The sequence below is a fragment of the Labrus bergylta genome, chromosome 20, assembly GCF_963930695.1.
Source record: "Labrus bergylta chromosome 20, fLabBer1.1, whole genome shotgun sequence".
NCBI lineage: Eukaryota > Metazoa > Chordata > Actinopteri > Labriformes > Labridae > Labrus > Labrus bergylta.
Genome location: NC_089214.1, coordinates 2,353,623 through 2,366,600, shown reverse-complemented (window position 1 = coordinate 2,366,600; position 12,978 = coordinate 2,353,623). Strand labels below are relative to the sequence as shown.

The 12,978-nt window shown below is 44.7% G+C and overlaps 1 protein-coding gene across 1 annotated transcript; it reads right to left on the bottom strand.

Annotated features, from left to right (window-relative positions):
- Window positions 1–1,862: 1,862 nt before the first annotated feature.
- On the bottom strand, window positions 1,863–12,777 carry insig1 (insulin induced gene 1). Its single transcript, XM_020652078.3, has 8 exons — window positions 12,620–12,777; window positions 11,105–11,265; window positions 10,904–11,008; window positions 10,458–10,805; window positions 8,795–8,919; window positions 8,437–8,603; window positions 7,177–7,276; window positions 1,863–4,504 (listed from the first exon to the last, which is right to left on the bottom strand). The coding sequence occupies exons 3-8, from the start codon at window positions 10,959–10,961 to the stop codon at window positions 4,475–4,477; spliced, it is 828 nt and encodes a 275-aa protein (XP_020507734.1). The 5' UTR covers window positions 10,962–11,008; window positions 11,105–11,265; window positions 12,620–12,777; the 3' UTR covers window positions 1,863–4,474.
- Between the last annotated feature and the right edge of the window lie 201 nt (window positions 12,778–12,978).

Sequence of the window (12,978 nt, the reverse complement as noted above, 5' to 3'; positions counted from 1 at the left end):
GAGGGGTGTTTTCAGGGGAGGGGGGGTGAGATGCAGCCGAAGATGTTATAATGGTTCTGTAGACTGACAGAGACCAGGGGACAAAAGAGCGTCCTCGTCTATTCAACTCCAAGTCGACAGCAGACACAACAAACCCCACCGACGGCATCCCAGAAAGCTCTGCTGTGCCTGAGCTGCGGCTTCATCTGACACCCCAAACGTTTGACAAATCAGGGCTGTTCTTCTACAGCAGCTGTTCAGACACGTAAGGGTAAAGTAATCAAAATCAAATTGGTTGTTACGGCCAAATTTTAAAAGGTTATGTCGCTTTTAGTCGCTTGTTTTAGCGCGAAACAGAAAAGTCTGTTCCCAATGAGCAACTTTATTTGAAACAGGGCAACGTTTTAGAAAAGGAATCCTCAGAGGATCGCTGTAATAATCTCAAACTGGTACGGCGGACTAGATTACATAGTACGGGAATTTCCCCCCATTGAACGTAACTGTGAGGGATCTTGGGCTTGGAATAGCCATGCCTGGACCTGCACAAGAGTCAGGAAGCCAGACACAAGGGAAGCATTTGACCCCAACAACTTGTAAGCAAACTTTTTTTTCAGTAAGCTCCAACAGCTGATCAGAGCCAGGCAGAGGACTAGCACTGACACGTCCAATCAATCAATCATTATTTGTATAGCTCCAATTCATAACAAGTGTTATCTCGAGATGCTTTAAAGGAAGGATTTCTCCTTTGTATTCTTTGCGTTCTTGTGGTTCGGGTGGTAGTAGTTCCAGATCACCTCGCTGAAGGTTGGGGTGAGCTCTAACTAGCATAACTAGGAGCTGGTCCATACCTGCGTCAGCCCTAACTATAAGCTTTATCAAAAAGGAATGTTGTGATCTATTCTTAAAGGCTTAATCTGTGATTTTTCACCCTTAAATGTAGAAATCAAGTATATCCTCTGAAAATAACTCTGTGAGTCATGACTGTCTACAATGGGTGTAACACCCGAGTCCCACTGTCTGTGATGTTTTCAGAGTTTTCAGAGTCCTATCTTTAGTTTGTTTACATCGCCGGGACGGCCGGCTGACTCCTCCCCTCGTGTATAAAAGTTGTTTCATTGAGGGACTAGAGAAAAGAAGAATAACATACTGTACTCACTGCTTAACTGTGTTTCTAGATCACGCTCATTTCAGGTAAATTTACATGCAGTGTGAAGATACCAGCAGAATAAAGATCGCTAGCATTAGCATGCTAACACAACAATGCAGCACGAGTTGTTTTGGTTTCATGCTGGTGCTCAAGGGCGACATCTGCTGGATCAAAAAATCAAATTTAAAGCCTTTAAAAGTACAGAGTGTGTCTGCCTCCTGGACCCTGATTGGTAGATGATTCCAAAGGAGATGGGCCTGATAACTGAAGGCTCTACCTCCCATAGTACATTTAGAGATTTATTTTGGGGCTTTTTGTGCCTTTAATGGAGAGATAGGACAGTGGATAGAGTTGGAAATCAGGGAGAGAGAGAGTAGGGTATGACATGACAGAGCCACAGGTGGGATTTGAACCTGGGCCGCCCACTTGGAGGACCATAGCCTCCATACATGGGAGCGTAATGTTTTGAAGGCTAATACAGCACTATTAGCTGTTTAAGATAAAGATGGTGCCTGACCATTAAGAGTGTTGTGACTACTGATCCAACACATCATTAAATTACATTTGTGTGGGCCCACTCACTTGGCTTCTCGGGGCCCTGTGGGCGGGCCGGCCTGCACCTGAATGCATGTAGCTCAGACGTGTGCACACGAAGTCATTCACTCCTGTGAAAAGGACGTTTTTAAAATCCCATCTTCCAGCAGCCGTGATGTGAGCAATGAATCGACACAAATAATCTTGTCAGGTGTTTTTTTTATTTTTTCACTTAAATCCATGGTAGCAAAAATGATACACAGCTGAAATATGAGACACAGAAAAAAAAAACCAAAAGGTGCTTCATCACCTCAAATAAAAATAAAGCTTCCTCTTCAGATTCAAAACGCATTTAGAAAAATAAATCACCTTTTCCTGTCATGATGCTACTAAATGAGATGTCTGGTCTTTTTTTTTTAATATAAACACTTTGACACAGTTTATTTTTTTATGACGTCTCTCTGCTGAGAGCCGCCGTTGACTCTGAAGGCAACTAATCTCTTATTCACAGAAATCGAAAAGGTTATTGCTTTTTTTCTCTCTCGCGTATCCACACTGCACAAACTCACACAGACAGGTCATGTAGTTGTTTTAGCCTTTGTGTCAGAAATAATAAATAAGGAAGAAGAATCGGCTCGTGTATACTCTGATTGCACTTAATCCTCTAGACCCCCGAAACGCTAACATACTGTAAGTCTAGGATGGTAATAATAATACCTGTGTGATTACAAAGGCAAAGCATTATACATACAAGCAGTCATTTCACGATGTCCGTACAAACCATCCAACTCAACTGTTATAGTGACAAAAGCACTACATTCTAAAATACACAGGCAATCACAGATTGCAAATCTTAATAATGTCCTCGTCCCCTCCTCTAAGCGTCACAAAGTAATGTCTGAAATGAGCGATGTGTACCTCACACAGTCAAACATTTGTCTTGATTGGAGAAACAAGACTTTAAAACAGCTGGTCATAAAGGGGGAAGAGTGTTTTAAGACGGTATTCTCCTCTTACAATCTTTCAGAAAAAACCATCCACTGCGGTGACGTCCGTCGCCCTGACAGGAAAATAATACCAAGTATGCACACCGCTGGCACCCAGGCTAATGCTCTGAGGTGGAACTTCTCCCCTTTCCTGCTAAACACTACTCTCATCTGTCACTGTGAACCTTCCAGATCAGACCAAAACAATGTACCTACCGCACTAGTTCCTCAAAACAGAAAAGCTGTGAACACGACACCACTCACAGGTAAATACAACTCATTCTTATTCAGGAAAATAAACGGGAATATTACCGTAAAACTTCAAATAAAAGCTCATCTCAATTTAAAGGCCCCGCCCCTTTTAGCAGCCACGTGTAGCAGCTCGTTTTGACAACAAAAGGCGGCTCTTGATAAGACGCCTCTGTGCTGATTAAAAATAAGGAGAAAATTCAGAAAAACACAAAAACATCCGTCCAACAAAGACAGAATGACGCTGGTATCTGTACCCTGCAGCAGGTCGCTGTGCCGTCTAAATGAATCAACATCAACTCTGAGATTTTTAACTGAATCTGTGCACAGGTTAATATTCTTTCCCATCTTTGCTGTGCACGAGTCGTGTTTAAAAATAACTAAAAGCCCGCCTCGTATCGACGCCTGTCCCAAACTAAGGCGGGCTCCTTTTTTTTGGACTGAAGGCAATAAAAGCCGGAGCTGTTATTAGAAGTTTTACGGTAATCCAGTTCAAATTGGTTTGGCACTCTTGTACACATTTCCTGCAGATCTTCTTTACATTCCTCTACAGCACCGCTCATGTCTGTATGGTAAACATGCAGCCAGCGCTAGTCGGGTTAGCATTTACAGTCTGAATTGAGCGATCAAGGTGCATGTTGAGTGAGCCGACTTCTTAGCATTTCTCGCTGTAATTAAAGCTAACTGTCGCTCGCACATTTACGATACAGCTGTCAGTGAAGGAGCATTTCAACGTAGCGCTCAATACTGCTAGCCGCTAGCTCTCCTTTTTCCATTTTGAATCAAACAGACGAGCTGTAATGGATTAATTAGCGGCCGTTAAAGAGGCCAGCAGGTGGATTGTGATACCTTCCACACCCGCCTCCTGTTTCCAGTCTTTATGCTAAGCTAACCCGCTACATAATTACCATACAGAATCTTTCTCCTCTCTCAGCCTAATCTCTACTTCTTCACCAAAAGGAAGCGTCATTCATCGTCCATCATGTGATACATTTGGTTTCGGGGGTTCGTATAAACGTTACTAAATAAATACTAAATTTGGTACGAAGAGGAACAAACATCTTCCCTGCGCTTCAGCGACGCAGCCGAGGCCACTGAATACATCTCTATGTGAAAAGCAAAGACAGTTTTGTGCATTATTATTTTCCCTTTTTATGATCACATTTGGGCAAAAACATGAAAGAATTTTGAAAGCACCTTCCTCTCGTCGTTTCGGCCGTCGATCGGGGATACATTCACACTTCATCACGCTCGCAGCCTTCCCATCAAAGATGCAAACTTCCAGCATGAATCAAAACAGTTCACTTCAACAGAAACCAAAGAAGGCAAGAACACTGTCCTCCAGTTTTTAGGGATGAAGGAAGCCTTAATGCTATTGGAGGAGAACAGGAGGTCGTTTGGCCACGAGGAGGTGCAGACGAGGACATGGCACGTTAGATGAGGGGGCTTCTTCAGAGCCGCACTTTGTCATGAGAACAAAGGATGAAGTCCAAACAATGAGTCTTTTTTTCTCCTGTCACTCTTCTCCTTCTTCACATAACTTGTCCTTTTTTTTTACATGATCTGTCCTGATACATGTTCAGTCCATGTGGGGTTTCTCAACTCCTCCCTAGGGAGAGAGAGAGAGAGAGGGAGAGAGAGAGAGAGTTAATAACATAAACAGAGATCAGATGTGAGTTAAAGGTATCTTACTATCTGATCAGACATTAAGGAAACATGCTATGTTGAAGTGCTGGCTTCTCTGACAACAACACAGCAGCCAGTATGTCCTCCTTCTAACTTTAGATTCTGCTCCTGAATGCTCTGGATTTGTTTGGACCAGAGAAGGTAGGCGGTCTTAAAGGCGACCCCGTTGGACGCCCCTCGGTTTGTCAGATATGAGAGCAGTTATCAGGTCAACAGGTGTTGCAGTGATGGAAGCGGTCAAGAGAAGTGGTTCAGATAGAAGTGATTGTACCCGACCTAAAAAGCCTCTGCATGTTTCTAATAAGCTCCACGAGCAGAAACGTGCTCAAACTAGGATCAATATTGGAGATGCTTTTGAAAAATGGAGAGAGGTTAGAACACAGAAAGGTTTACAGACCCATGCAGAGCTGGATAAACACTGAAGCTTCAGAGTCCACCACATGGTGACCTGAGTGAGCATTGACTCTAGAGAGGAGGGGGAGGGGAAGCTCTCTACAATGTTTTGAATTTTGACTGCAGTACCCATTTTAACCACTAGGGGTCAGAGTTACATACTGCTCCTTTAATCTATTTTATTCTGTAGTTTCACCTATTCTCTCGTGACACTTGACATAAAGAGCACATCAGTCCTCTGCTCTTTGTGATAATATTTACAGAGACTCAACATCAGCGAGCGCTCGGCCACTGTGGCGAGGACAAACTTCCTTTTAAGGCAGAAACCTGGAACAGCAGCCGCCCTGATTGGTCAATCACCACCTGCTGTGACCAGACAGACAGGTAGATGATCATTAACAGATTGAGTCCAGCTGCAGTCAGTGATTTGAGTTTTTTAGGAAACTAAACTTCTGCTTCCACACGTTTTAACAAAAGGAACCTTTTTCTTTCAGTTCCCTGCTTTTTAAATATTTGTTTTTTTATAAAGGTCACTGTACTGCTGGCTCAGCATGAAAACGCTGCACACTGCATTACTCATTAACTATTTCACATCACAGATTTAAAAAAAAGCTCTCAACAGTTTGTGGAGCTTCAACAGTTCACACATTGATTCTAAAAGGCTGCGACTTCAGACGATCGTTTAAAATGTGATGCTCTTGGGGCGCTGGTGGCGCAGTGGTTAGTGCGCGCGCCCCATGTGCGGAGGCTGTGGTCCTCCAGGCGGGCGGCCCAGGTTCAAATCCGACCTGTGGCTCCTTTCCCGCATGTCATATCCTACTCTCTCTCTCCCTGATTTCTGACTCTATCCACTGTCCCATCTCTCTCATAAAAGGCACAAAAAAAATTCAATCAATTTTTATTTGTATAGCATCAACTCATAACAAGTGTTATCTCCAGACACTTTACAAAAAGCAGGTAAAAGACCTTACTTATTGTTATATTACCGGTCTAGAGATCCGGTCTATCCATCATGAGCACTTTAGCAAAGCAGCAAAAGTTACAGTGGTAAGAAATAAAAAAGGAGACGCTGTTCAGCTTTAAAACAGACCTAACAGGAAACAGGAGTTGTCTCAGGAATCATTGATTTGTTTTATTCTGCGCGGTTACTGCTGCCAAACAGATTGTTTCACTGTAGCCGTCATTATGCAAACGAGAGAGAAAGCCACCAAACAAAAACAAGAGTCTCATGTTCTTCCAAATTCCTCTCATAAATGAGTCACTGGAGCGAGAGCGAGAAAAACAAGAGAACAAAAACCACGAGTGCAGACTTGTGCCAAACTTCCCTCGGGCCTCGTCACAAACAAAAAAACAACGAGGAGCAAATGACCCTCTGGTCAGCCGAGTCCTGACTGGCTCGGCGTCCTACGCCACGACTGTGAGAAACAACAGGCCTTAATCTGCTTTCACGCTCTCACTGAGTCAGACTGATACTTTACAGACAGAATGAGGTGAGGCTTCTGGGCACGCGCTTTAATGGAGACGTCAGAGGCGACTTGACGGGATAATTATGAAGCGAGGAGGGCAACTTTAAAACCGTCTGACGATGTTATCAGCTGTCGAGGTTTCAGCCCGATGTTTAGTGAATTATAACAAACGGCGTGCGCTGCAGAGTCTTTTGAAGTGGTCGTGTTCCCTTTGACAAACTGATTTTTGAAGGCGGATAGCGAAAAAATCTGATGAAAAAACGTCTCGGCAGGATCGGTTCAACGAGGTATTGAACCCTCTATTTAAATTTCTGCACCCCCTGAGGGGCCACATGGGGGACCACATGAGGGACCAAATGAGGGACTACATGAGGACACATGAGGGACTACATGAGGACACATGAGGGACTACATGAGGCACCACATGAGGGACCAAATGAGGGACTACATGAGGACACGAGGGACTGCGAGAGTCCACATGGGGGACCACATGAGGGGCCACATGAGGACACATAAGGGACTGCGAGGGGCCACATGAGGAACCACGTGAGGGACCAAATGAGGCACCACATGAGGGACCAAATGAGGGACTACATGAGGACACATGAGGGACTGCGAGGGGCCACGAGGAACCACATGAGGGGCCACATGAGGCACCACATGAGGGGCCACAAGTCATTTTATCATCTTGGTTTACTGTGAGTGCACAGAACAGTGACAGCAGGATTTTAAATACCATGGCGAGCTGTCGCCCGATGTTCCCCACGGTGACGCCTCCTGAGAAGAATATGCACGGGAGCCACGAGCGGACGTACAGGAAGTCTGGAGACGTGTACCTGAGAACACAGAGACAAAACGGGTCATGATGTTGAGTCAACACATCAAGGTATGAGGTCAAAATAAATCCTGAAAAGCTGAAAACAGAAACGATGGAGTCACTATCATGATCTCGTCGTCTGAGCTTCATGACACCGCCAACAAAAGCATCGACTGAAAGCAGAACATTGAAGATTCATCCTCCAGCAGCGTTTTCCTCCAAGATCAAAACTGTTCTTCCATTTGCAGAATATTTACCTCTAAAAATCTTTTCTACCGCAGAATCTTTATCTAAGGCGATATATCCACCGAGCATTTTTTTCAGGGGAGGAAAAGTGCTGGCTGTGCGTTCAGGAGTGTTTGCATGAAGTGTTTGTGCGTCCGTCCTGTCTCTATGACAACAGGCGGTTGAAAATGGCCACAGACATAGACACAGCTCCGTTAGTTTTACTGCATGTTTTAAGATCTAAACATTTAAGATCGTTTTTTTAACTCGATCAGGCGCGGAGCAAAGAGGATTGTGGGTACAAGACACGATCTGTTGGCGGGAAAACCTACAGGGAATATTATACATTTGGAAAAGAGCCTTTCTGAAAAGTTGAAATATTGTTGAACAAGTAGAAAGATTTTCAGCTTGAGCGCTCGGAGCGGACGCAGAAAAATGGCTCGGAAATAGACGCTAGGCCAGGGGTGGGCAACTGGCGGCCCCTCATCAACCCTCAACGTGGCCCTCAGATCAATTTTTACACATCAATGAACTGGAAACCTGAAGAAAACATGACAAAAATCTGCCATGAAATCATGAAAACAAGAACTATGTCCATTAAAATATTTGATCTCTGGTATTTGTTGAGTTAAATTTGAGACATAATTGACTGTAATCGTTTTTGTATTCTACAATTTGGCCCCTGGCAGTGAGAATTAAATGAATGTGGCCCCTCGCTGTGACCAAAGTTGCCCATTTTTTTTAGCTTATTTGTCCGGGCGGCCGCTTTCTGCTGCTGATAACGCTCTCTACTGTTTTCCTCTGCTGTAAACATGTTCACATCGTCCCTCTTCTCCTGCTCTGAATTGAGTTGTTTGTACGTCCGTGCACATTGAGGTGAAGTCTCATGTCTGTGTACAATCAAAGGCTTCCTGTTTCTGTTTTTCTGTGGTTAAATGCTAACAGCTAACTTACTGGTAGACTCCGTTGTAGACCAGCAGCTGTGTGATCACGGTCGCTAAGAAGGCGGTGGTGATCCCCAAGCCGAAGCCGCTCCTGGACCGGTCGAACGTCCACCACAGGCCCAGGGACAAGGCGGCCAGCGTCAGGGACAGCTGCACGTTGTTGTCGAAGTCGAGTTTCTGCAGAGCGGGCCGTTAAGGACAAACAGGTACGACGCTGGAATGGGGGGTGAGCCTGTTAGCGCTGAGTGATGAAAAGTCTTTTTGTTTTAACATATTCTCATAATGAGGGATTATCTCAATGACAACAGAAGAAGTTAAGACGATATAATCCGTCTACAGGGTGGAGCCCTCAGCCACAAAAAGGATACAACACTGGCGTGGTTGATGCCGACGAACACGGCGATGCACCTCATGACGCTCGCCCACTCCCTCTTGAACTTGTGCGGCTCTCCCAGGTGGCTGTCGAGGCAGGGATACAGCAGGCCGACCACAGCTGGACGAGACAAAGGAGCAGACAGAACAAAGACACACAAAGATGAGCAGAAGGATCATTTGCTGAACGTGCACTTTTAAAGTTAGTGACTCATGAAGACACTGAGAAACAAAACAATAAAAGAACAAAGTTTCATCGTCTCTCATGCTTTTCTTTTTCATTGTTTGTCCTCTAAGCCAGAGGTTCCCTTCCTGTTTTTCTTGGAGCCCCCTGACCCCGCAGATAGATATGATAGATACTTTATTGATCCAGTAGCAGGTTACAAAGACGAACATGACATGAAACATTTGTTACTAATTAACCACAGAAACCGACGCCCCCCTCCCATACATATATATTATATATGTGAGATTTAAACAAGAACCTATAAACAGTTGAGGAAAAAGAAAATCTGTAACCTGAATATGAAAAAAAAGTGTTGACCTTCTGAAGTTGTGTTGTTTATATGTACCAATGTTTAAAAAGAAGACTTTTTGTATGATCCAAAAGTGCAGTTCTTACACTTCAGTTTTAAAAGGTTTAATTTGAAAAACCCTGACAGCTGTTGCTGCTTCCTGTTTGTGTGTGAAGCCAGCACAATAATAACGTAAGTTTGTGTGCATTTTTGTTCAACATCAATAACTCTATTCATTATAACTAAGAAAAACATCAGTATTGGTATCGGTGTGATCATCCTGATCAGATCAGAACTGAAAACTGTACATCTCTAAATGAGGTCACTAAAGTTTAAAGTATTGACCTACTTTACCTGGTTTATAAACATGTGAACACCTTGAACAAGTCCTCACACAGAACCTCAGGTGATTAAGAACACAGAGTAAACACAGTGTCAGCAGCAGGACAAGAAGTTACACCTCCTCATTCATTTGTTTCCTGCCCTGCAGCACATGTGAAGAAGAGGAGGAGGAGGAGCCGACCACAACAGACGCGCTTATCCCCCCCCCCCCCCCCCCCCCCCCTTACTTCCGGGTTCCTGGCCTTAAAGAACCTCCCTCCTCAGCTCACCCGTTATGACACGAGCCAATGAGCGCACGGCTCACCTCGTGTTTCTGCTGTTGCGGCCAATCACAGCGCGAGAATCGCTACCCATCTGTACCGACTGTATAACTATGCCAGACACAAAAAGCATCAAGACTTTTATGGTCGCTGGAGGAGAAGGCTTATATAATAGGCAACAAAAACAAGGCCGAATAATGAGTCACAACCGCCTGATCACAGAGAAGCTGATAGAAGTGGGAGATGCAGAAAACTGTCACTTTTAAGCACGAAATAAAGTGAAAACGCACTTTATTTACACGAGGTTTTGTTAGGCGATGTGAATTCGCTTTACAGAGGTTCTTTAAAGACTTTCAAACCATGCACATGATTATTAATTGACATGCAGTGGCTCTCTTTTTCTTCATAACGGAATCTTTTATGCAGGAAAAAGCTGTTCCTGTGTGCAACCCCCTCCCCTCCTCTCTCTCTGCATTCCTTTGTCCCAACTTAGCAGCAAAACTACAGATAATCATAATAAACACTCTTTACTCTCCACTCACCGGCTCCTGTGCCACAACACGGGGGGATCCACCAGGCAGACGAGAACAAAGTTGTCATCACCTCCTCCGGGAACAGGGTGACGTTTCTTTGGATCTGCAGCAGGTTGAGCACCAGGGCGAGAAACGCTCCCACGGTGAACAGGACCAGACCCCTGCGGATGAGGTTGGCCGTCCGGACGTCGTGCAGAGAGCCGTACGCATTGCTGAGCACCGAGGTGATGATGGACATCATTTCTTCGGCTTTAGATGCCAACCAGCTCGCCCCAGATGAGTGCTTAGTCTCGACCCTTGATGCACAGGAGCAGCTCCAGCAGTGGTCCTCCAGTCTGGGCATTTGGCACTTCTGAGCTACGGGGAGAGGAAGTAGGACAAAATGAATAAACTCAGCGTTGTGCATGGTGAAACACATGTCTTATCCGGAAAAGATTGTGATACTTGGTCCTTACCTTGATCTCCAGACGTGTTCAGTGTCTGGTCAAAATAGAAACCTCCACTCCTGGTCATCCGCGCCACGACAAATAATGTACCCAGAATTCCTCTTCCTTGTTTCCCTGCTCGACACAACAAGGACTTCAATCACGCTGTTTGATCACATCATCGGTTGCAGGAAAAACACAAGTCAGATCGACACAGCGCTGCTCTCATACCGGGGGGGGAAGCAGCTTCCTCTGCAGAAAACAATCACAGCTGTGTCGGGTGAGAATCGGCAGCCAATCAGAGCGCGGCGGCTGATATGACGTGTAGCCACCCCACCGCCCCCTTTCGTCCGGAACAGACGCGCTGCTGCCTGAGTCGAGCAGGAGGAGAGCTGAAGTGAAAGTGGAAACAGAGAAGTGCTTTTTTTTTAAACTTTAGTGACCTCTTCATGTAAAGAGCGTTTCAAAGAGCTGCTATAGAAGCAGAGTCACAGAACAGGAAGTGGATGAATCATGTGTCATGCAGAAGTTAGAGGTTGCAGTCAGCAGGGGCGTAGACAGAATGTTTTTACTGGGTGGCTGAATCAGGCCACTGACGTCTACAGGGGTGACCATGAGTGTTCTAGACCGCTTTTACCGAGGGGGCCAATCAGGGACCAGTTGTTTTGTCAGAGGGGAACATTAAACCCAGGTGAAAAATAGACAAAGATGATCACTTTAAAAAATGTATATTATGCCAAATAATAGCGCACATCATTAAAAACAATGATTTATATTTGTTTCAGTAAGTATTAAATACTAGAGTGAGAGTCCGGTTGTTGAGTGAAATACAGTGTGTGTGTTATTAGGGGGGCTCTTCCTTTTGGAAGGGTGGCCACAGGGGGGACCAAGCTCAGTGTTACAGGGGCACCGGCCCCTGTTGGCCCCTGCCTAGAACAGGCCCTGCAGGGCCCCATGCACCAAGGGGACCGGTTCAGTTTGGTAAAGTAGCCAACACATTTAGTTGTATTTCTAGAGTCAAAAATTGGGAATTGTACCAAAATAACAGATTTGTACCATCACACTGTTTTGCTACCCTTCTGTTGGGGGGGCCAAGCGTACCGAACTGGCCCCTTAAGGGTGGAGCTAGACACACTGCAGTTTGTTGATTGGTCAGTGATAATGAAGGACACAAAATGCCCCATTGTGAATTTCCAGGGAGTAATCAAACATCTTGAGCCACTGCTGTGGTTTAAAGTTTGTCAGACCCTTGGGGCTCCAAGTGGTTGCTTATTGACAAACAGCCTGTTTCCAAGACATACATATTTTGGGAAAGGAGATCAGAATCTATCCTGATGCTTTATGCCCAGGCTCTCTAAACCAATAAGACAAATAAGAAGTATGAGAATGCACACAGGTCTTTCAGGATTTGAACATAAACTTTGTATAAACTAGAGCTTGGAAGGTTTGAAAAGCGAGATAAAGAATCATTTGACGACTGTATGCGCATGTTTCTCTGTTTAAACTGCAGAGGTTGAATCTCAACAAGAGTATTTTCCTAGTAAAATACAAATAATGATATGCTAGTTATTAGTTTTTCTTTATAAAAAACAACAACAGAAGAAGCAATAGGAGCCGCTTATATGGAGTCAGTTGTACAAAACACAAATAACTTATAATGAAGTTACTGCAGTTACATATCTGTGATCGAGATCCATGATGGATCGGCTTCATGTGAAAAAAGTGTTTTAAATAAAGAAGTTTTACCAGATTGAAAGCAGAACCTCAGTGTGGTCTCTCCTGGATAAAAGTTCAAACTTTAAGCAGGTCTGGTTCCAAAAAGTGGAACGCTCTGTGTCTTCTCCAGCAGGCTACACGCTCACAGACTAGTCCAGCTCTGTGCTGCACAGGAAGGCAACCTTTATATAAGCCGGCTTGGGGAAACGGGATCAGTGGCACAACAAGGCTTTTTTTTTTTTTTGCTGTTGGTAAAAGAGTTGTTGAACTTTCATGTTGGAGGGGGCGTGGCTTGTTGAGGGGAGAGTGAAGGGAGGGCATGTAGGGCCTCTGCACGTCAGTCAGAGATAATGAAAATGCAAAAGGTTCACGGCCCAGACAACAACAAG

Bases quoted from the DNA above. Each gene is read 5' to 3' on its own strand.
- insig1 (XM_020652078.3), bottom strand. From the start codon at position 10,961: ATGACCAGGAGTGGAGGTTTCTATTTTGACCAGACACTGAACACGTCT. The intron at 8,920-10,457 runs GTGAGTGGAGAG...TGTCTCGTCCAG, and splicing joins GTGTTGTGGCACAGGAGCCG to CTGTGGTCGGCCTGCTGTAT. The intron at 7,277-8,436 runs GTAAGTTAGCTG...CTGTGTTCTCAG, and splicing joins GTCTACAACGGAGTCTACCA to GTACACGTCTCCAGACTTCC.